Source organism: Falco cherrug, chromosome 13 (assembly GCF_023634085.1).
Source record: "Falco cherrug isolate bFalChe1 chromosome 13, bFalChe1.pri, whole genome shotgun sequence".
In the NCBI taxonomy this organism is placed as follows: Eukaryota; Metazoa; Chordata; class Aves; order Falconiformes; family Falconidae; genus Falco; species Falco cherrug.
In genome coordinates, this window is record NC_073709.1 from 8,995,981 (window position 1) to 9,020,550 (window position 24,570).

The following is a 24,570-nucleotide window of genomic DNA, read 5'->3' on the forward strand; positions in this document are numbered from 1 at the left end:
GAAAGCAGCGCGGGGCCGTGCGCGTGCGCGCGGGGCGAGCGGGCGCGTCGTGCGAGGCGGGGCTGCGCGTGCCGATGCGAGGGGCCGCGCCGCCCCGGGAGCGGGGGCGCCCTCAGGTCAGTGCGGGGCGCGGGCGGGGCCGCGGGCGCGCGGCGGCCGGTACCGGGCGCTCGGGGCGGGCGCGGCGCTGAGGCGGCGGCGGGTGGCCCCGCTGGGCCCCAGGCGTTGCGGGGCCGGGGCCGTCCTGCGGCGGGTGAGGGAGCTGCCGCGGCGCCGGGCGAAGGGGCGCGTTGGGGCGGCGGGCGGGCCGGGCTGGGGCGGCGGCAGCGGGGGAGCCGCGGGCGGGCGGCCGTTGGTCCCTGGCCGTCCTGCGGGGACGCCTGCCTGAGGGACGGGGCGGAGCGGCCGCACCTGAGCGCCGGCACCGCCGGGCGCTGCCGCCGCCAAACTTGGGAAGAGCGAGGCGGGGGAGCGGTCCCCCCGCGGCCGGCCTGGCTGCCGCCGCCCCGGCGCCCGGCACAAAGAGCCCTTCGGGGAACGGGCTTTGCCGGCTACAAGTCATCCGTTGTGCCCGCGGCCGTTTGGCGTGTTGCGGCCGTGCACCCCGCGCCTGTGCAGCTGCCTTTTGTGCCGGAGCGGGGCGGCGGGAGGCGCCGGGCGGGGCGGGGGCACCGGGCGCGGACCCGGCTGTGCTGAGCCCCGGGCCGGGGCTGCGTGGGGCAGCGCTGGCGCTGGGCGAAAATCAGACCTGGGTAGACCTGAAAGTTGGGCTTTGGTGTGAGTTTTTGTTTTTCTGCTTAAAGCAGTGCTTCTTTTAAAGAAGTACTTTAATTATCGATTCAATAAACTTCCTAGAGGAACAATTAATAATTGTACGCGGTTTGACGTAAATACCAACTGCCCTTCCCCGTGTTCCTGGGCGAACTTCCTCGTGTATCTGAAGGCTGAGTAGTTAAGGGCCCACACCTTTACCGTTTACTTTTTCCCTGTTTGTTTCGAGGAAGTCCACCTGTAGCAACCTTCAGGTTTATCAGTCCATTTTCCTATACTGTTTCCTGAGTGGTCACGCATTTAAACCCAGGAGGGACTAGCGGGTTGTTCTCACTTAAAATGAAAAAAAGCTGGAATTGAAGTTACGGTATTTATATGTTCCTGAAATGATGGTTACTAACATACCTAATTAAACCAGACTGACCGTGTCTCATCTGAGGAGTGCTGGTGCGGGTTTTCTGCATTGTTGTTAGTCTTTGTTTTCAGTGTCTAATCTGTCAGACTTCAATTGGTGTCCTGGGCTTTTTGAATGTTTTTTCTAGAGAGAGGTGATGTTGGGTTATAGGTATACAATATTATGTTAGAGCTACTTTAAGTTTTCTGCTAGTTAGGCTCAAAATAACTTTCATTGATGGGAAAGTACCGGTCTCACAGTTTCCTACAGAAAGTATGTGCAGTGTGTCACAACGCGTAGTATTTTGGGTTTATTGGGTAATTTAACTTTCCAAATAAAATCTCTTAGAGCCTTATTAATTTGAATAAATTCTGCAGGATTGACAAAGTTGAATGTAGAGTGCAGGGTTTGATGGGGTTTTGGGGTTTTTTTGTTTTGTTTTTAAATCCCCCATGGTAAGTACACTGTGCAGCTAACTGCACAATAACTTTCCTTGTGTTTCCCCTCCAGTGATCCTCAGCTCTGCCCTGAAGGAAGCACCCTTCAGAATCAGTATGCAATTTCTTTAGGCCACCCTTTAAAGCTGAGAAAAAAAGATGGAAGTTGCAACAGTAGTTTTGATTATTTGGACACTTGCTTGTTAGAGCTTCTGAGCAAATTTTTTTTTTTTTTTGCAGTTACCAAACAGTTGTTATGCTTATGATGAAAGTATCAGTGCTAGCTCAATTAAAACAGAGGTCAGATAATGATAGGCTGTGTGTTATGTTGTCAGAAGAAATTTAGGTCTTCATCTGTTGGGTGAACTTGCGCAATTGATGCTAGTTTTGCAGCAGAATGTAGTTCAGCCCCATGCATTGGTTTTCTTTGATAAGAGTTCTCCTATATAGCACTCTCTACTAACTACTTGAACCTTGCTGGCCTTGTTGGCGAGTGTTTAGGTACCTCAGCTGGCGTGGAAGCCCTATTTTGTGAAGCACTATACAAATAAGTGATAAGCAACAGTTTCAAAGAGCTGATAGATAAAGCAAAAGAAGGAAATAAGAGATGGGAATCTTGGAAAGAAAAGATTAAAAGCTTTGTGTGGTGGAAGTTGTCTTCAATTCTGTTTTCTGCCATGAAGTTGGATTCCAGTCCTGTGCCTTAATTACATAACCACGTTATATGTATGTATGTATGTCAGAAAACAGAGAGGGGTGGGAAAGCTTAAGTAAAAGGTCACTTAATTCAGATTTGCAAACTTGCTCTTTTCTGAGCCTGGTTTGTCTGTTTTCTGATCCTGCTGCCCTGTCTGAGTTGATAACTCGGAAAGCTAAAAAGAAGCAAGTGAGTCTGAAAGTGCTTGCATTTTAAAACACTGGTGAACTGTGAATGTCTGCTGGCTGTCCTGGGTAAGTAGGGTGTAGAATTGCAGAAAACAGATTTGGGAGGCATCTTGAGACATCACCTTGTCCAGCCCTGTTACCTGTATCCTGAGATTATCTGATATCCTGAATAAATATTTCACTAGAGGGTCACGTACCACTTTAGTACAGGGCTGAGTGACTTGTTGATGACACCCTCCTGTGAACAGGGTATTTGTGTACCAGGTTACATTCTGTATCCACCCTAGCTGCAGGTTCTCCTCTTCACATCCATCCAAAGCAATTTAAAGGAGTAATTTTCTTCAAAAAACTACGTTCTCTGGAAATACAGCTTTGCTGCCTCTGTGTTTGCTCAAAGTTTGCTTGGTTGCAAGGGTTTTCTGAGAGTTGGAAAAGAAAGCAACTCTTCAGTCAGGTTGCGTGTTTGCTTGTGCCTGATAGGTGTGAGATTTTGTATGTAGGCTTGCCATAGTTGATAGAACACAACCCCTTTGAAATACATAATATGCCACATGCTATGTAACAGCATGTCACCTTGTGTGTTATTTACAATGGAAATGTGTGCAGTGGCTTACACTATCCCTTTGTTGCAGTGTTTTGCCTGCCTTTGGTGTCCTAAGCATACAGTTCAACTCAGAGATGAAAGAAATCTCTGTCCTGTTTGACAGCTTGCTCAGTTTCTGTCAAGGAATGTAGCTCAAAGGAATACTATGTGATGGTAGGGTAATAATATACACATAAACATGTAGAAAGTGCAGCTAGGTGCATTCGATTTCATAGTGCAATTTGATTTTTGTTTTGGTGATGCTCTCCTGTCAGACCAAGGTGATACTACTCTGTCTACCAAGAAGAAGTGAGGGTTTTCATACTATACAAAACTTTGTAATACAGAAAGCTAATGCGTATGTATGTTTACCTTGCACAGCCCCTTAATTATGCTCCGATGTTTATTCACTTGCTCCTTCCTTGATTTCTTCTTTTCTACTGCAGTTCTGACATGTCATGGGGTCTCTGAAACAGTTATTGTGAAGGAGAACAGGCATTTAGGATATCCTAACATCACTAGACAAATACATCTTGATGCTTAAAAATATATTCTGAAACCAGAATTTGAGTAGTATGTGTATGTTAGTCTTGAAAAGTCATTACTGTAAAGTAGCTGCCATTCACTTGTAAAGAGGAAGAGAAACAGATCGAAATTCTAAAGTGTAATATCTGATAGGCAAGTGTCACTGAAATATTTGCTGCAAAGGAAAGTAGATCTGATTTTCTAAAACAGTTGATAAGATGAAAATTTGACATCTTTATACCCCTGTGGAACCGCCTTTCAAACAGAGGCTGCCTGTGCTGTGAGAGTCTGGAAACAAAGTTAAGGGCAAGTAACAAGATCCACGGCTTCTGATGTGTGGCAAAGGCAGATTAATTCAGTGCAGTTTAATGCATATAACGTTTGGTTCCGTTCCTTGAACTATTTGGATGCAGCTCAGGTTAGCATTCATCAGTCTCTCATATCTAAAAACTGGGGTTATTAAACAGTTGTCAAAACACTGCAAGAGTTGTTACTCATGGGTTTTGATTCTCACTTCTGAGAAGTGAGCCACCGTGTTTGACAAAGCATTTCTTATCGAATGCTTGGTTTGCCAATGTACTGACCTGTTTCTCTTTCAGTAACTGAAGTAATCTTCTTCAGCTAAAATGCAGTGGGAATAAGAAGCTGTACCAGTTGTTCCCCATTTTTAATACTGACTGGTTCCATGTATGTTTTTCCGCTGTAAACACATATGCTGAGTTGCTGATGGGCTCTGGGTTTTTAAGCCACATGTTCCCTAAACTTCACTAGGTGTAAAACTACGGATTGGCATGATGTAGTTTTCCCATGACTGACCCTAATGACATTGACATTACAAACAGCTAACCAAGCTTTTCAAAAGTCCCTTCTGTTTTTCGCAGCCTTGTTGGAAGGTGCTGTAGCTTGGCAGTCCCAGGAGTTTGCAGGCCCCAGAACAAGTATATTGTGGGTCACAGCAATATCCTTGCCCCTTTTTTTGTCCCCAGGGTCCTTCAATGCTGTGGTTTGACGTGGTGAATGTAGGTTATGTGCACATGAAAAATGTAGTCCTTGAACAATTATATGCCAATATAATCAACTAATGCAGTCCCCTTGTGGATACTCATGGAGTAGTTACTCTTATAGTGCCATCAGTTCTCACAAGTGATGGCTTGCTGAGGAAGTGTCTTTTATCTGCGTTAGCATTGGCTTTTTGCAGACCTATTGTGTGTAGGGGGACAAGGACGTTTGGGAACCACTGATGTAAAGGAGCAGGCCCAGTCACCTTACAATCTGCCCTTTATAGACCCTATATTAATTTAGCTATTCAATTTAAAAGGAATAGTTTCTGAGCTGAGTTAAAATTTGTATAAAGGTTTGTCTATATAGGCAAGATCTGTCTGTAAGATAGGAAGTTCTGCCTGTAGTCATCCGATCCTGATCTCTCCCTTGAAATAGGCAGCATGTGAGTACTAATTGTAGTGGTGGTTTTTCTGAAGTGCACTAAGATCACTAGCTTCTTTCTCACAGGGCACTGAATGATCATTAAATGCTAATGACTTTTGATTACTGTTGACCTTGGTCAATTTAGAATTAGTGACCTAGAGATGAAAACCACTGTATCTCATTACCAATTTCCTGAGCTATCTGATCTTTCCTTTGTAAGTCAGTTTTGGTAAGAGGTGGAGTAGAGTCAAAGTTGACCTCTGTCTTAGGAAAAGGGTTGAATGCTTTCGGCTTTGCAATATCATCTTTAGAAATAAATAAAAAAAGCAAGACCTTATTTTTTAACCCCACAGGCTGTCAAGAGCAAGACTCAACATGAAGTGAAATGAACAAGCTAGGGTAGTAGTGATGGGGAAGAAATGCATAATTTGTCAGTTTAAAATTTGTAGAAAAAATTTTATCTCCTGTAACCTTGAATTGCATTCTCATTTTGCAGTTGCAGGTTTTCTCATCTCAGCTCATTTATAATTCTTGGTTTTACTTTGAACTATCAAGTAGCAAATTAATGTTTATTGAATAAATTGCAAATTCTGCTCTGGGATATTTTCTACCTGCAGTTCCTGAACTATGATATTGGGCAATATGTCTCAGCAGGCTGGTAAAATCATATATTTTGTGTTATAGTGAAGCATTTCACATTATTTCTTTCCATGTGCTCAGAACAGAAGGTTTGGGTGATAATTCACTGTAACTGGATCAAATATGTTCACTGTAGGTTGTGTAAATATAAACCTTTCTTAATGCAGTTATGGTTTATATGGACTGTCATTCATGCAGCAAGCATAGTATTGAAATCATAACGAAAAACAAAGAATTCTAAACTTTTTTTTTCTTTCTTACTTTAATACACTAGCTGTATTTGTTTTGACCCAGCTGGGAACAGAACCTTTAGAAACAAAACTCCAACAGCCTAGAGAAGTTTTTTTGTGATACATTGTGTTTGGGGTTAAAATGCGGACTTCAAGCAGCCAAGCAAGAAGGAAATAGGAAAAAACTGACAGTGGGAGACGTTGCACTTCGTGTAGGAATAGCGTGGTGGAGAGCCAATTGAAATCCACACAGAAGGAAAGTGGATGTTTATTCGCAAGTAAACATAAGGCTAAATGTTATTCTTAAATATGATGTTTTGTTTTGATTACTTTGTCTCAAAAAAGATATTGCTGTAAAAAAAACCAAAAACCAACCAAAAAAACCCCAAAATGAAAATGATTGCAGATACAAAAAGGACATATTAAAAAGATTAAGGCTGCTTTGGTAGGGATACCAAAAAGAAGTGCCATGCAGAGACGCAGCGTATATGCTGGCAAATAATAAAATAATGAAAGAGTAAAATGTATCTGAATAATCATTCTTTAAGCTTCTAATTTGTGTAAGTTTGTATTTACCTGTTGACTGGGCTGTTCAGGGCTTTCTGCTTTTGTTTTAAAGAGTTAAGGGCATTTAGGAAAAAAAAAGCAAAAACTATCTCAGTGGATATTATTATGCGAAGTGTTTAAATCCTCATACTTTAAAAACTTAAGCAGTTGAGAAGAGGATTTGCCAACAACTAAGTTGCTAGTGTAGTGTAAGACCTATAGCAAAATACAGTTCAGCTATTTTGGGCTTTGGTTGAAAGCTTCTAGTGTTGGTTCAAAATGCAGTTCTACTTTGATGCTGTTCTGCTCTTACCCAGCTCTTGGCTATTCTGGGAAATAAATGCTCTCTATTTTTTTACCCTGTATACTGGTTTCTCTGAGAGTCTTTACAATTTTGCCCATCCTTCTTCCTGCTTTTTGTTGTCCCCTTCCCCGCACCGCTCCCCCCCCAGTAGAAGACCTTACTTAGTAAGACTTCAGGCCCAAGTTGTCCATGCAACAGACAGAAGTGGATGCAATCTTGATTACTTTCAGTGCTGCCAATCAGAAACTTAGGAGAGAGGAGGTTGGAAGATTTTGTCAACTGTAATGCATTTTTTATTTGAGGAAAGCAAGAGTAGAGCTGTCAGTCCCCTTTCCAAATGAGCGTTTTTACAAACCAGAAGGGTTGGAATGGTCATTGGGAAGGATTCTTCCCAATGACTAAACAATTCATAGATAGGTAAACAGAACTAGGCTCCTCAGGTGTGTGGGTTGGGGTTCTTGAGTGTTTTGTTTTGTTTATTTGTTCTTTGAACTTTTTTTAAATTTTTAAATGAGTGCCTAAAGTCAACTTAAATGCAATGGAAATTAGCAGTGGACAGGTAGAGCTGTTGAACAAGTAGCGTTGTGTGTTTATTTTGGTTAATTATGATACATGTTATGAAATTTGTTTCCATGTAAGAGGAATTTCAGAATCTAAACAAAGAATGTTAATAATACATAGGCATAATATCTGTCAAGTGAGAGGCTTCGCAACTTTACAAAACAAAATACATGTATTTTCTCATTGCCTGCTTGGAATTCATGCCTTTATTCAGTATCTGGTTGTAATAGAACACTGGAGATTTTGATGAAAGCTGGGTTTTTATATAATTGTCCAGTTCATGTTACTGCATGAAGAATGGACCTGTAAAGAAGAGATACAGAAACCCACAACTTATTAGAAGAAGAAGAAAAAAAGTAAATAGGAAAACATGGTTATACTTGCTATTGCAGCAGGAGAGACTGATGTAATATGAGGAAGAGTATGCTCATCAACCCCGAGAAATCATTTCATTTCCAATTGGAAGTTACCTTTACAAAGGCATAATTATAGTAGTAACATAGTATTAAACGTTGTACCAAGAGTTGGTACAACTCTTGTTCCAACCCTCATAATAGCGTCAAGGTATATTACTGTCTTAAGGGATAAATCAAACTGATTGCAGGTATATTGCACACATTTGGATTTCAACAGCAAAATTGATGCTTCATTTTTTCACAATACTTAGCCAGGAGCTGATTTCCAAGGGCCTGTAACTTACTCCTAGAAATTTAAAAGGGGCATGTAACTTGATGTATGGTATCTAGCCTCAGAATATAGTCCTTTGCTTAATTCTTCATCTTTGGCATTTTAGATTTTTGTTAGGCCAGTGTTCAGATTTGAGCGTGGAATTTCCTATACCCTTTAAGTTAAAATATTTCTGGTTTGACTGCTTTGCTTATCAAATAAAGATTAATGTGCCTTTGAAGAACTGTATTTCCCTTTTCTAAGTTGTATATATCAAGTTTGGTTCTGCTAATGTATAATTAATGAAGAAAAATGAGAATTGCCAAAGAAGGTGAGGAACACGTAATAAGCTTTCAGAAATGGATTGATCTTTGGGTGAGAGAAGGTTGATTTCCTTGATCCTTTTCCTGAGACAGACTGATTTGAACTTGGGGTTTTCACTAGTCTTTCAGCGGGGGGGCAGTTCATAGGTTGCTTTTCCTGACTGCTAACTCATTGATTTGTAAGTTCATTAACAGTGTGTGTACGGTAAGAGAAGAAAACCATAGGATAATAAATGGAAGTGGTTGCCTAAATGGAGTGAGTGCAACTAGCACTAATTCTTTGGGTGATTTTTTTCCATTTCACATGCATCTAATGAGACAGTTTCTGAGCAATGGAAGGTGTTATAAAGCTGTAATAGGTTTGTAGTTTTTCGTAGGAACTTTTGGAGTCTGTTTTGGAATGGGCACTATTTTCCAGTTACAGCAGAGTAGATTTTGTGGATGGCCTAAGAACAAGCAATATGGCAATTAGGCTTTTTATTTACTGGGGTGGACTTTTAGCCTGTCACGTAGATACTTCTTGTCTACTGGGGTGTGTGTGTCTGTCTGGCTGCTGGAGCTGGATTCAGGCAGAACATGCTTCAGCTGTAGCTTCTCCCTCCCTTCCTTTCGCAGGAAAGCACATCATGCTATACGTGCATTGTGTTCTACACAAGTCAGAGGTATGGTGGACTTCTACAGGTTCATGTTTACAATCTGTCTTTCCCACAGTGAGTTGACCAGCCAGTCTGTTTGTCATTCTCTTTCTCTTCTGTATCCTCCCAGTGACCTTATCTGGGGTGCATGTGTGTAATCTTTGGATTTGTACTGGTCAAGCGGTTTGAAAAAATGTGCGAGGACCTTGATTTTTATGTGTTTTGGTAGTCTATAAAATAGATTTATGGGATGAAAATCAAATCTCTCATATGAATCTCCAAACCCTTGTTATCTTTTACCTTCTGCCAACTGCAGTGCTGAGAACCAGATTTTCTGAAGGGTGCATGGTTTTTCTTTATCTTTAAGAGGTTTTTTAAAACTTCTTTCTTTTTAAATGTCTGCCCTGTGCAGTGACAAAAGGGTTATTTTTGTAACTAGGAGGGCTGGAAAATTATATAAAGAGGGGAAAAAAACATGAAAACTCAACAAACTCAAATTTTGTGCTGAGAATACCTCCTGTGTCTGTTAGAAACTCTCAGCTGTGAGCAGTTAACAAACATTGTATCTGTGAGATGAGTTTCTTCTCCTTTACCCGTTCTTTTACCTCTCTGCAGTTCAGTATGGCTGAGGTTGTTAGCTTCCCTTCCAAAACAATCTGCTGCAGATAAAAACTAAAAAAAAAAAAATGGGGGAAGGGGGTGGAGAAGAGAAAGAAGAGCTTGCTAGATTTTTTTTTTTAAATTACATAACCCTGCCTCTCACTGTATTTAGGAGTGTATCTCTGCCTTTCAGCCACAGTAGGTGTAACATACCATCTTTTAAATTACTGGTGAAGGAGATTTTGCACTAAGATGTTGGGTCGTGCAGTGTAGCATTGAGGCATGGACACATTTTCTTCTTTTTCCCCCTTCTGTGAGTAGTGACTTCAGAGAGGACAGACGTGTGTCTGGAAATGGTATCATCCCAAACCACTGCAGCAAAGTCTCTAGATGGCCAACTGCCAGGGTGTTTAGTTGGTGCTTAATATGGACTGTCTCCCAAGGAGACCAGATAATTTTTTAAATTACCTGCACAGTTTCAGGTTTAAAGACGTTCTGAGATTGTGTTACAAAGCCATAACTGTGATTCAAGCACTTGTGATGCTGTTTCAATAAATAGCCTGAGTAATATTTCTGTGCTTCAGGTTCAAGTCAGTGGCAGATTTCTGTCAGGGATTTCAGCAAGGTCAGCCTTTTCTCCACCATTCCTTGATCACTTTAATTTCACTGTTGTACTTTTGTCCAGCAAAACTAATTAAGACTAAAAAGATCTAAATCTGCTTTGAAAGCAGGGGATGTTTTTCTTTAAAACTTGAAAATAATTATGAAATTGTGTTTAATTATATCCCCATTATTTGAAGGTGTGTAATGTTGATACCTAATATCTTACATTTTTTATTTCCCTGCTTTTGTTTCTAAGTGGCTATACTTGCATGGGTTTTTTAATACTTTTGACCTACCGTTAAGGAAATCTGATCTAAATTTAAGTTCTAAGTAAACTAATGCCTGAAAACTAGTCATCTTTCCTATTTAAATGGTTTGGTTGGCATAGTTTATATCCTGTTTATTTCAGGAAGTATTTGTGAATAAAATCAGTGTGTTTGCATCTCAAGGAGTGATTTCTGCCTGAGACTGTTGTAAATCATTCAGACTTTTTCATTTAATGCTTTGAAATATTGATTAAGTATATTCACTCTGATTGCTTTAATCTGATTGCACATCTAGAAGTTTTCTTCTGATGTGGTGCTACCATGTCTGGTGTAAGCTGGCTTAATTAGCACTGCTTAGTGATTTGGAACCCCTGTCAAAGGCTATTACATTATCTAGAAACACAAGGAGTTAAAGCTAAAGCTGTGACCTCATCTCTATTCATGTTACACTGGAGTAGAAGCCGAGCTGAAAGGGATTGTTTAACTGCATCGCTGTCTTTGCTGCTGCTAGTTGATTGCTTTAATTTGTTTCTGGTATCTACAGTGTGCTTTTGCTGAACAACTGTTACGGTAGGGATTTGTGGGAATACTCGAGGCAGATGAAGTCATGCGAATACCGACTGCGTGTGGAAATAGCTCCCACGGAAATATTTAGGCTCAAATACGTCTTTCTACTCGATTGCAACTTTTTATTGCTTCCCCGGTGAAAATTCAAGCAGCATCAAGGAGAGCTAAAACACACATGCTTCTGGCCAGTCGTGTGCTTACGCAACTGTGCATGCCATTTATTACTTTATTACTTAGCTCTGCGTATGGAATGAGGAGTGTGACTGCTGTCGCTTTAATGTCAGAGCGGCGTACGTTACAATAGGTGTCACTGTGCGGCTGAGTCCAATCGTTATCGGTGACTTCAGCTATTGGCTCCGAACGCCGGCTGACTCCATCTGCAGGGCTGCAATACCTACTCAGTTCCCTTCCCTTCAACGCACAAGTTCAGCTTGCGGAGCAGGCGAGCAGGGCTACCGAGCGCATCTTGCTAGCCCCCTTCAGAAAGCCGGTGCTGCAGCCACACACGTACCCTCTTCGCAGGCTGCAGTGCTTTCTGGCAATTCCTTATCGGGAAATCGGGAAAGAAATAAAACTGGCAGGAATGATGGGGATGTTTTTAACGATTCAAGTACTGGATCAAACTTAAAGCCAGTTTCTTACTCGGTGCACTGGAAAGGTCACCTTGCCTTGCTGGAAAAGAAGCAAACTCTGAGCTCTGCTGCTCTGTTAACAGCTTCCACGTGCATTTCTTAATGTTCCTAGCGAGTTAGGCTATCTAGCTTTACAGACAAGTATACTCATGGTAGATGAGAAAGGAAAGAACATGAAATGTCTCACCTTCTTCTTGATGCTTCCAGAGACGGTCAAGAACAGGTCCAAGAAGAGCTCTAAGAAGGGGAATAACAGCAGCAGTAGCAACAGCAAATTGCCTCCAGTTTGCTATGAAATCATTACCTTGAAGACCAAAAAGAAGAAGAAGATGGCTGCTGATATTTTTCCCCGAAAGAAACCAGCCAACACTAATACAACTGCTGTCCAGCAGTACCACCAGCAAAATCTCAATAACAACAACACTATTCCGGCACCTAATTGGCAAGGACTTTATCCAACCATCAGAGAGAGGTAGGTTCAGGGCAGTTTATTTTTGCTGTTTGAATGAGTGATGAAAAGTAGCAAAGTGTTTGTAGTGCATATGTTTAGTTTTTAATTTATTTATTGAAGGAAACACAGTTCTCTCTTTTTTTCTTAAACTCCCACCTCCCCGCCCCCCTTCCCTGTGGAACAAGTGTTATGGTAATGGAAATTTTAGTATCTTTTTCCAGACAGTGCAGCTGTTTGTCTTGAGTAAATAAAATTGTTGCTGGAAGCTGTAGCATGCTCGTAAAGATTTGCTTTTGGACCTTAGTGAGGATTTTCAGTGATACATACTCTCGACTTTAATTTCTACTTCTTGAAAACTTCTCGTAAGTTTGGGGTTTCTTTTATTGCACACGCACACACCCTTAGTTTATGCTCTGGTATATTCGTGTGATGATTTGTAAAGTAGCTTAAAACAAAGCGTGACACGCTTCTCTTTACTAACATGCAACTTTAAGTTGTTAAGAAATTAGATTTCTTGGGTGTGGGGCAAGCAGAGAGTTCCTAGGCGCCGTAAATTAACACATTACCTCTGTTTGTAGAAATGCAGTGATGTTCAACAATGACTTGATGGCGGATGTTCATTTTGTGGTCGGGCCACCAGGTGGGACCCAGCGGCTGCCAGGACACAAAGTAAGCAACAGCTGCATTATCAGCTGGGGTGGGGATAGCCAGAGAGCGAACATGGTTATACCAGGACGTAGCATGGGAGACTTGGCTCTTCTGGGACAGGCATAATTCTGTATTTTAAAAGGCTACATGCAGTGGAATAGTCTGTCCCTTGCTTTTCTTTGTGTTTTCAGTTAAACAGTACACTTGTGCTAAGGCAATCGTAAAGTTAGGAATACTGCTTTGTGCTGTTGATTAATATTACTCTTGAGATTTTCTAGAAATAGTTAACTTCTGTGATGGATATGAACATTTTCCAGTAGCTAATGCATGTATGCCCATGAGAGTAAAATGCAGGGAAAATGTGTAAGTCTGTTCTTAACTTTGACTTCATTTCTTACTGAAGTGTGTCTATAGAGTCTGTCAGTGAAGCCCACTCTCCCACATTGTTTTTGTTGGCAGTGCTTTCAGTTTGAAGCATGAAATAAGATTTCCCTTTCTCAACAGTATGTCCTGGCTGTTGGGAGCTCTGTATTCCACGCGATGTTTTACGGAGAGCTTGCTGAGGACAAAGATGAAATCCGTATACCAGATGTTGAGCCTGCTGCTTTTCTCGCAATGCTGAAGTAAGCATCATTCATCTGCTGGATATGTTTTCCTTTCTGATGTATACATACACTGGTAATGTCGTAGTTAAAGTATTAAACTTCTGTATAAACAGAAAGAAAGCAGTTGCTTAAAATATTCCTCTTTTTGTGTTTCAAGTATTTTAAACTTTTACCTCATTTTGCTCTCCCCCTCTACTTCCTGGGCACGCATATGTTAGACTAATGTAGGCAGTTATAAATAATGACTTTGACAGGGGATCTTTGGGTACATTGTATACTGTAATGCCTATTGATCTGATTTGTCACTACAAGTTACACAAAGGAATGGAGTTACTAAAAAGAATTGTCAGCTGTAACAAAAAAACCCTGTTCTTCTTTGCAAGCATAGTGAAAAGTTAAAAACACGCACACAAAACCCCCCAAACCCAGCATTGCTGCATTTGTATATTGGTATCGTTCCAGCTCTTTTATAAACTTGCAATATGCAGGTCTTGTGTTAGAAAAAACCCTAAGTCATTGAATACAGCCTCTGAAAATGAAATTTCTCCTCATCTATCATATGGATGCATTTGGAAAGTGATAAAAAGGCTGATTACATGGATAGGGTTTTTTTATCCTAACGGAGGAAAAACAGTCAGTTTACATGATCATTACTTTTCTTCTTGCAAACTGTGTAAGAAATGCTAGCTTTTCCTGAAGGAGCATAATGAAGCAGCTCTGCTGCTGAATTGTCCTTGAATGTATCCATAAGCTCTGATTATTAGAGAAATGCCCTATTATGGAAATGCTATGGCTTTGAGGGTTTTTTCCCTTCAGCGTTAGTAACTGCTGTTGCTTTCTGATAATATACATTAGTACCTGATAGTGAACCTTTTAATATGCTGCAGATTTTCTTACATGTAATGGTGTAATCACTAGCTAGCAATTTATTGTATTTCATAGATTGTTTTGACTAGCTTGTGACGACAGAATGAATTCCTTCTTTCTTTTACATTACAGTGGCACTGTAGATGAACATTCAAAGTTGTATGTAGAGTTTTTATAGGTTATCATGAACATCAGAAATGTTCTGTGCAAATATCAGTAACTGCCAGGAGAAGCTGTAGTCACACAGATGTTCTATAGACCTGGAATGTAAAGTTAAGATAAGACATTATGTAGGCATTGTGGATCCTTGCTTTGGGGCTTTATGGTTTTGTGTTTTCTGCAGAGCTCAGACTTGTGCTTTACTTTCACGCAGAATTTTACAAGGCATAAATACAAGATACTTGGATTCCCCTGGCTGCCCTTTCTTTTTGAACAGCAAATCTATTTCACTGTGGCTAAACATGTTTTGCCATATAAAAACTGAATGCTTTCTTAATTTATCATTAAGAAATGTGTTCTGAGAGCAAACCTAGAAAAGAGAGTATTAATACTGGCATCTAGGTCTTGGCATATTGTTTAGCCCATGGCAATTTAGGAGACTATCTTTGAGAGCATGGCCAGGACCGTGGGATTCTTCACCTTCTCAGCTTTTATGTAAAGAATCAAAAGACCACAAACTTTTTTTGTGTGGATCTTGAGCTAACCTTGCCAGTGCTAACTTCCACTGGTGCAATGGGCTTGAACGTGCAAAGTGCTCCTGTGTCTGCGAACACCGGGACTGCAGCCATGACAGTGCAGGGAAGGGAAAGGGATGTTGCTCAGCAGTGCAGCATTCCCCTTATCGCAGGATCCAGTGCATGTGCTGCACTGGGTGGAGCATGGGGGGAGCCACGGTCCCCTTCACTCCTCTCCCAGTAGGAAATCATCCCCATGAGTGTTGCTTGCAGCTGGTGAGCAGTGGATGGCAGAAGGTTCATGATGCTGTTGCTTCAGAAGGAAAAGACTTTACCTATCCCAAAGCAGCTCCTTTTCATATCCCTTCGTACACTACTTTCTGCAGTCAGGACGGACGCATCAAAGCTTTGTCAGAAAATAGATTGAGTTTGGTTTTGTAGTTTCTTGCGGTTGGTTTTTTTGTTTGGTTGGGGTTTTTTGGGGTTTTTTTGGGGGGGAGGGAGCGGTGCGTTTGGTTTTTAGAAGAGGGTGGTAGGGTTGTTTTTGGTTTTCCCCTGGACAGTGAATTCTTACAGCTAAATATTTCTTATCTTTTGCTATGTAATGGGCATTCTGGCAACAAACATCAGACAAGGTATTGCCAGGTGTAACACAGAAAAGAATACCTTGAATGGTAGATACTAATTACTCTCTCGGTAAAATTGCTTTGGCTGTTATCTACAGTTTTAAAAATAGGGTTAAATTAATAGCCTAGCTGACACACTGAATTGGTATCTTTAATGTATTGTATCTTATCTTAATCTCAACAGTTCAAGTCAGAACTCTGGTCTCATCCCAGGATGAATGTTTTACCAAACATCAAACCCTCTGGTCTAGCAGAATTCTCTGTTCAAGAACAGGGTGAAACTGGAATATCAGTAATTGCAGACCAGAGTTGAAGTGCATTGGCAGAGTGAGAAGTGTGGAATATTGCTGGCAGCCGATCTGTGCTGTGTCTGTTGTAAATCAGTGATATTAGTTCTTCACTTTCATGAATATTAAACTAGCGACTTTTGTACTATTTCAATTTAAAACAGATGTCATCATTCTCTGCTGTACTAGCAGGCAAATAGAAGTAATCGAAGGGAGAAAAGAGTTGGAGAGCAATGAACAGAATCATAAAAACGAATGAATTGATACATTGAAAATTTTTTGGACAGTAAAGGAGCTAAGCCTGTAACCAGTGATACATAGATCTGCTTTTTGTTGTTATAAATAGACCAGCTGAAACAAAGTAATAAAGGTAAAAAAAAAAAAAAAAAAAAGGTTTGGGGTCTGTGTAAGTGTTCTTTTTCTCTGTAACCTCCTAGATTTTATTATATTGCTTGAGCAGTATCTGCTCAGGACATCTTTTTAAAGTGTGATTTGGAAGATAGTACCATACACCTGCAAAATACAAATAAACATATTTTGAACTATAATCAGACCAGTCTAGGTACTAATTCCACTTTACAAGCACATCTGTTCTGCAAAAAATTCATTGTGTTGGGAAACCTGCTAACTAGAATTTTTTAATTAGTACAGGGTCACATACAACTTCATCTTTACTGGAGGAAGATACTTTTATCAACCATAACCATCAAGACTTGCTTATCCCTATGAAGAGTAAAATTGCATTTGGCATGGTTTTAGCACATTGCATTCACCAGCTGCAAATGGGGCCCTGAAGCATGAGATATTAAAAAGAACAAACTGTACAATGCTTCATTTCTCTGAGCAGTGAATCCCAGCAGTTTTGTCACATAAACAGAATTTCACCTTCATCTCTTCCACCGCACCAGCATAGCAGTAAAGCTTTTTTCCTCCTTATGCAATGAGACTGAGAAAAAACACCGTGCTAGTGAAGCTAGAATGCTGTAAGCATTAAGAAACCTGAGAATTAAATTGTGCTTTTAACTTTTTCTATATGCTTCATCAGCCTGTTAAAAAGCGGGGGGGACGGGACGGGACGCGATGATGACACACCAAAAAAGTCACACCCCCCAAAAAAACCACACCCCAGTAGTTACGAAAATGGATAGCACCTGATATACTTTGAAAGAATTTGTCCTCTTAGACTAAGTTATTCCCAATAAACTTGTTTTCATTCCTGTATTTGTATATACGTGTCAAATCACCATTCACCTTCACGGAGTATCCAGTCCAAGTGCTCTTTGTAAGACATGTTCCAGACTGTTCTGTTAGCCCTTGAGGAGCTACTGCCTGGGGCAGGTAGCCTCTCATTAGCCAAAGCATGTATGGAGGGAATGCAGAGCTGGAGGGGCCATAGTTGTAAATGTAACCTTTCTCTGCATAGTGTGTACCCCAAATGCAAAGTTTTGCTTGGATTTAAGCCTGTTCTCTTCCGTGGTCTTACATGAGTAATGAATTTAGTTTATGCTTTTCATTCTGGATTTAATCAATGTTCCCCAAAAGCAGTGCTTAGTTTTAATGTAGAGCCATTTAAATATTCTTTGTTTATAATTTTCAGATGTAGTTAACAAATCACGTTTTTGCGTTAAGCAGCAATGTTACATGCATGTGTTTTATTTCAGATACATATATTGCGATGAAATTGATTTGGCTGCAGATACCGTACTGGCCACTCTTTATGCTGCCAAGAAGTATATCGTCCCTCATCTTGCCCGCGCCTGCGTCAACTTTCTAGAGACAAGCCTAAGCGCAAAGAATGCCTGTGTGCTGCTTTCCCAGAGCTGCTTATTTGAGGAACCTGACCTGACCCAGCGCTGTTGGGAAGTGATTGATGCCCAAGCTGAGCTAGCTTTGAAGTCTGAGGGATTCTGTGACATTGATTTTCAGACACTTGAAAGCATTCTCCGAAGGGAGACTCTGAATGCCAAAGAAATTGTTGTTTTCGAAGCAGCTCTGAACTGGGCCGAAGTGGAATGTCAGCGACAAGAGCTAACAGCTACCATAGAGAACAAGCGCAAAGTCCTCGGGAAGGCTCTGTACTTGATACGCATCCCTACCATGGCACTCGACGACTTCGCAAATGGTGCTGCTCAGTCTGGGATTCTGACTCTGAACGAAACCAATGATATCTTCCTCTGGTATACGGCTGCCAAAAAGCCAGAGTTACAGTTTGTAAGCAAGCCCCGGAAAGGGCTCGTTCCTCAGCGATGCCACCGTTTCCAGTCCTGTGCTTACCGCAGCAACCAGTGGCGCTACAGGGGCCGCTGTGACAGCATCCAGTTTGCTGTAGATAAGAGAGTGTTTATTGCTGGCTTTGGGCTGTACGGCTCCAGCTGTGGATCAGCAGAGTACAGTGCCAAGATTGAACTCAAACGACAAGGAGTTATCTTAGGCCAGAACTTGAGTAAATATTTCTCAGATGGTTCTAGTAACACTTTTCCTGTGTGGTTTGAATATCCGGTGCAGATTGAGCCCGACACCTTCTACACAGCTAGTGTGATTCTGGATGGTAACGAACTCAGCTATTTTGGACAAGAAGGAATGACAGAAGTTCAGTGTGGGAAGGTGACTGTTCAGTTTCAGTGCTCTTCGGACAGTACAAATGGCACTGGGGTACAGGGAGGGCAAATTCCTGAACTCATATTTTATGCTTGAATAGAAGTGTGTGGAGATGAAGCATTTTGCTATGAAGAACCTGTCTGGCTCAGGCCTACTGCCGCTTAGCTTTTTATCTACAGATATGTGACCAGTACAGGTAATATGTAACTAAATGCTGTGGGCAAGTTACTGGCTTGCTGTACTTGTAGCATCGTTGGTGATAAAGTTTAAGTGTAATGTTTAAACTGGAAGCTCTTAGGAACAAGCAAGTTTTACAGGCTTTGTTAAAGGGGTGCCTGTTTGCTGGTGGTGCTGACCCTTTCTTTGATGCACCTGTGAATCACCAGAGGATGTCCCCTCTTCTTGTCTGATGCTGTCTTCATTTTCTCCATTTCTTGCTTTCTGCTTGTAGTTATTTGGGGAGGTAGGGGTAGAAAACGAAGAGCCTTATTTTATAGCTGTGTCTTCTGTGTGTTCTTCAGACTTAAGAGATTACAGTAAACTGAGCTGCTTTTGATAATGGGGGCTGAAAGAAGTGTTTCAGATGTAAGCAGAAAAAGCATGGGTTTAAGCCTTCATCCTGTGAGATTCTCCTGTGGCCAGCTGTTGGGGATAGCTACAGGGGAAGATGGAGAGAAGGAAGCAGCTTTCAGGAAGCTATACAGCGTGCTGACCATGTCCCCAGTGCGTGGACATGTTCACAGTGAGGAGGGGATATGGGCGTGGCAGGTTACCCTCAGAGGTCTATTTCCTAGGAATCCCACCATGAAGGCAAGAAAGTACTTGCACGTGTTCCATTTGTATACACAGCTCTTGAAACTCTACTCCCGTGACCTAGTTTTTGCTACATTGAAGTTCATTTGCTATTTAAATGGCTTTTCTTTGAACCCTTGCTAAATAAGTGGGAATTAGTACCTGTCATCCAATGCAGGATATTTTTTCGTTTGTTTTGGGTGGGTTTTTTTTTTTCTTCCTCCTAAACATGGTAGAGGCAGATTATAGAGGAGCAAAGGAACGTACCAATCCTGACTTGGGCTTTTTCCTGTAATACGAGATTTCTTCTTTTATTACCATACATTATCAGTGGAAGTTTAGACAAAGGCACAAGATTCCCAACTGTGGTCATATTACACTTGGTGTATATCATCAGATGATAATGAGGAGGAGGAAGTCTTCTCTAATGTATTAATGTTGGATCTCTTGAACTGCTTATGATTACACATCACTCAGAGGATTTTGTGGTACAGACCTTTTCCTTGTCTAATTTTTTTTCCCAAACTTCCTGTTATATGTCAGTATCATTTTTGGAAAACCGTTAGGGATCATAACTCCTTTTATCAGGGAAGGAAACCAGTATAAGAAAGAAATACAGGTACTATTTGAACATAAGAAAATCCTTCACTATTGCATTGGGACAGTTGCTTCTCAGAGACACACTACCTATTGTAAAGCATCTTATTCTTATTCCACCTGTGAAGTGGGTTCTGTTTGTTGCATATGTTTTACGGAAATGAGAGGACCAAATGATTCTTTAGGCAGACTGAAGATTAATGTTACGGTATATCAGCACATTAATGTAGCACAACCCTGAATTCACTTGTCAGTTTTGTAATAAAAATGTTTTTGCCATATGATTTCTTACCAGTTTAATACTATTACTCTAAGTGTTTCTTGACGGTTGGAATCTTGGCATCTGGCCATTGTAAAGTGCCAATACATCTTTACAGTGTCCAAAGTACCATCTGAAGTAAGTAAAACTGGAGTGTAGACATCAAACAGTATATGGCCAAAACCCAGATCTCTCTAGGTAATAAAAGGAGAGCCGGGTAAAAGACTGCCCCTGCAAGATCAATGCTTTTCACCCATCTTAGTGTTTAACATTCTGTATACATACATACATACGTGTGTGTGTGTAAGCAGTGTTCTGTCTGAAATGTAAATACCCTCAAAATATGTAGAAATATGTTTTGATTTTTTTCTAACAGATATACATAATCCAACTGTTAGTGAAATCTAAGCAGAATGCTCCATGGAAAACTCCCAAAGAGTGATTTAAAGAACCTGCAGTTAATTATATTTAGATCTCCAGCCTAAAATAGACAAGAGTATAAATTGTATGGACTGGAGGAAGAGTTGCTGAAGAGACTGCAAAAAGGAATCTAAGATGGTGATGAGGTAATGGTCATCTACTTTTAGACAGCTGAGCAGCAGTTCTATTTATTTAAATACATTTGAAAGCAGAGAAAGATGCTAATCAGCTGATTAAGTTTTCTTACAGCAAGCAGTTGATGTAGATGTAATTACTCTTGAGTGATGATCAGATTGACAAGTTGCTTGCAGTAGCAAGCTGCATTCTGAGTTGTTTGGAAAAAAATCAGGTGTGTCAGCTGGTGGGACAGATCATTACTGCATTGGTATAACTAGACTTGGGTTCTCACTTTATTTTTTTATTTTTATTTATCTGCAAATAATGATGAGGTATCTACTACATTCAGTGGCTAGAAAGGAAGTTAGGAGATCATAATACTGTGTAGTTGTAATATGTAGAAAATGAGCTGTTACTTAATTATTGTTTTTATTTGCTACTTTTATGAAATCTTCTTGACGAGGTAGGATGAAAGCAACCTAATTCCTCTGAGTCCATTCCACGCTTTACAAGCTGGTGCATGTAAAGTTTTTCAGTATGGATGAACAAACGTAAGCACCCCAAAACACATTTTGATGCTGACAGTGCGACTTCAGTCTCAGCACAGCTTGATGCTAACTGGTATTGGTGTGTGAGAAGGTGGCAAGGATCAGTCACCTTAGGACATCAGGGCACTTAAATAGGTGTCTAAATGTCGACTTGGTTGGTTTAGCAGTAGCATCCAAGCTGGAATACATTGATTGAAGTTTTGCAAGCATCAGCCATATCAACCTGGAATGTAAGCATAATGTCAATAGAGATCCGTTCATAGATTCTGTCTTAAACTGTACCCGGCCATCCTTGCTACTTGTATTTTGATTTTCCTGGTGGGGAGAATATGTGATAAGAGAGTATAATGTAATATACTTTCTGCATATCTAAAATAGTATTTAAGTAAACATTTTAATTTCTACATACATATTGCACTGAACTGGTTTGGGATTTTTTTTTTTTAATTTGTTGTGACAAACAGCTAACTTCAGGTCCCAGCACCCATTTGTGCTGGAGCAGTGTTTGACCTTAGCAGGCTTACAGCATTATTTATAAAGGACAGATATATATAAATATGAAGTACCTCATGTTGAATGTTATTGTACTGTATCTTTAATGTCACAGTGCAGATCTTGTTGGACTCATGAATGTGTATAATCACATTAAACATACAAATAAAAATGGTTCTTAAATGGTTGTTTCCTGCAGTATCTTTGAAGCATGAGCCTTTGCTTAGTTATCTCTTTCAGTGACGTCTATTGTGGTACAGATGTGCACAGATAGTTGTTGAGCTTATGTATTCAGAGATCTTTTGATCCATGAAGAAGTAAAAGTCTAAGGATAAAACAAGAACAATGAAAATGTTAATCAGTTACATTGTAAAAAGGTTGACGATTAAGCTAATGAGCTAGAGTGAATGAATTCATTTATGTGCTTTATGAAAGACCTTGTCTACTAGTATTAATATTTTAATGTTCTATTAATATTATTAAGCATGTGGAGATGAAGGAGGAGGGCCTCGTGTTAATTCTGAAAGACAGTTGACACAGGAAAGGCCATGGTTTTCAGTCTCTGATCTATCAGAATAAAGGACATGGTTAGTGCCAAGAGGTTGTTCTCTGCTGAAAAGTTAAATATGTAATATTATCCAGAATTCTGACTATTTTCTTACTCAACAGTTTTCTTCCAGTAGATTTGAAACGTCATTTTAAATACTTCTGTGGTCAGTGAAGCTGAAGCCCCACTTCTGTCATGCCTATCTCCGAGACCTTTCAGATATTACTAGCTAATAAATACTCCACACTGTGATACAAAGACATGGAAAATTGAGGAAGTGTTCCCCAGTAAAGACAGTGCCTTAAGACTTCATCCAAAATACTGATTAAAGCATGTTTACAGGCATCAAACTTGTCACTTTTGGTAAGTTGTTTTTCTAGAATTCTTACTGCAATACTTGGTACCACACTGCTACTTTTTTAATCCAAATTCTTTTCCATGTCCAGTGCTTCTCATTAGTTTGGAACTGGCTTCATACAGGAACTGCCCTATGCCTTGCTCTGTACTAGTGATACCAGCTCTTAAATGTGCAGTAGGTGTCAGTGTGATTTGGTGCAGGAAGGGATGTTCATCTCTGTTTCTGGCTGAAGTCTGTCAGAAGTACCAGGACACTTGCTTTGGAAATGGTTGATAACAACATAAGTAGAGCTGTGTCAGTCCCTTGCACTGTGTTCAGTGATGGCAGAGAAGCATGTGTGTGTTCACACCAGATAAAAAAAGGAGTTTGAAGTGGAAAGAAAAACGTGATAGGATGTTTCTAGGTTTGGGAGGAAGAAGACGCCAAGAGCTGAATTCAGTTGTTCATCTCACAGGTAAAACTCTGCTTGATGGAGGACTCGGTTCCCACTTAGTTGGAAATTCCTCCAGAGCTGACAGCCACTGCCTGTCATGAAAGCAGGGTCCCATCTAAAACACTTCTGAGTGCTCGACTCTCAGGAGCAGGAACCCAAGATTTCTTAGCCTGTAGTAGGCAAGCCTATTTATCCTACAGTCCAGGACAACCCTGTATCTCCTTAAGGAAGCTGACTGGTACTGCTGTAAACAGGAGGGTCTTTTTGGACCTCCTAAGCTCCGTACTCAGTGGAAGCTGAGATCCTGGAACAAGAGTGAGATGGGATCTTCAGCTCACCAGCAGTATTTGGCCACTGTGAAAAAGCAGCGGCTTTTAAGCCAGCCTATTCTACCATGCTTGCAAGCAATCAGTGGGAGCAGGAATACCTGATGATTTCCTGAAGGCAATGAAAGGAGCTGCTTTCTCACATGGCAGTATGACCATAATCAAAATAAAATTTAAAAAAGCTTTTTGGCATGCTGCTCCATTTGCAGAAGTCTGATTTTATTTTCTTCCCAAGAATTCCCCATAAAGTGAGGCCCTAGCCCGATTGAAATCTGTAGGAGTTGCCCTAGTGACCTTAATAAACCAAAGATTTTCATTTGCAGTGTTCAATTTGTGTGATTATTTCCAAAACAAAACATAAAACTGCCCAAGAAAGGGAAATTAATTTTGAAATCCTACTGTAATCTGATTATCTAAAATATAGGTAGAAACCTTTCTATTAAATCTTACAAAACTCCTGCTCATCAGATTTTATGTGCCTGCCCCCGAGGTTTTCTACTAGTATGCTTTATCTTCAGCCATGAATCTAAAGGCAGAGCAGTAAATCTGTATAAGGCTTTATGTAGATTTTTACAGTCTGTATGGAATTCATAGCAAATAAGATGCATAGTATGGATAAAGTATTTTTAAGATTAGAAAGTGTGTGTAAATTGCCCATAGTATGTTCAGCATGAAGGAAAAACAAAACCAGCTATTCTGCTTGAAGGCCCTTTTGAAAGAGCTTCTTGAAATCTGCAAGCTTGTTGATAGCATCAGAAATGTATTTATATTAAGCCTCTAATTGCAGCATTTTAAAGTTAGCTTTCTAATTGTTTTCTATACACAAAGATAATATAGTTGGCCTTCAGGGATCCTCCATCCTGGTCCAATGGGGTTTACATTTGAACAGATCCTAGCAGATGCAATTTTCTAGACCTAATTTTAAAGCTTTACAGTCGCATTAAGTGCTACTTGGGGAGCATCAGCATTTCAAGAATAGCTGTGGCTGGTTTTAGCCTAACAACAGACAAGGGCTTACATGGGAAGATGCCTTCAGTGGTGATGCTGTGGTTAAGTACAGAGGAAAAGTTTCCATTTCCCTGAGGGGGAAACACCTTGTGCAGCCTTATGCTGACAGCAATCAGATGCTGAACATCATGTCTAATAATTCAGCAGCCATGTGGAATTGGAAGGCATAAAATGCAATGAGGGACCACTGCATGAAGGCAGCAGTGGAAGCTTCTGGATGCAAGGCTGTTGTAAAGAAGCTGATTTCATGAGCCAAAGAACTGGGATCCTGTATCATAATGGTCTCAGTGACAGAATGTTATAGCTGAGCCACTGAATGGCACAT

At 40.7% G+C, this 24,570-nt stretch overlaps 1 protein-coding gene across 3 annotated transcripts; it reads left to right on the top strand.

The window, feature by feature from the left end:
- The first annotated feature begins 19 nt into the window (after nt 1-19).
- BTBD3 (BTB domain containing 3) lies at nt 20-21,761 on the top strand. Of its 3 annotated transcripts, none has more exons than XM_055725988.1 (5): nt 20-116; nt 11,800-12,064; nt 12,622-12,712; nt 13,196-13,314; nt 17,412-21,761. In XM_055725988.1, the coding sequence occupies exons 2-5, from the start codon at nt 11,922-11,924 to the stop codon at nt 18,442-18,444; spliced, it is 1,386 nt and encodes a 461-aa protein (XP_055581963.1). In that variant the 5' UTR covers nt 20-116; nt 11,800-11,921; the 3' UTR covers nt 18,445-21,761. The 3 variants fall into 3 exon arrangements, with proteins under 3 accessions (XP_055581963.1, XP_055581964.1, XP_005445656.1); XM_055725989.1 differs by lacking the exon at nt 20-116 and adding an exon at nt 142-253; XM_005445599.4 differs by lacking the exon at nt 20-116 and having other exon boundaries at nt 7,666-12,064.
- Nucleotides 21,762-24,570: the final 2,809 nt, after the last annotated feature.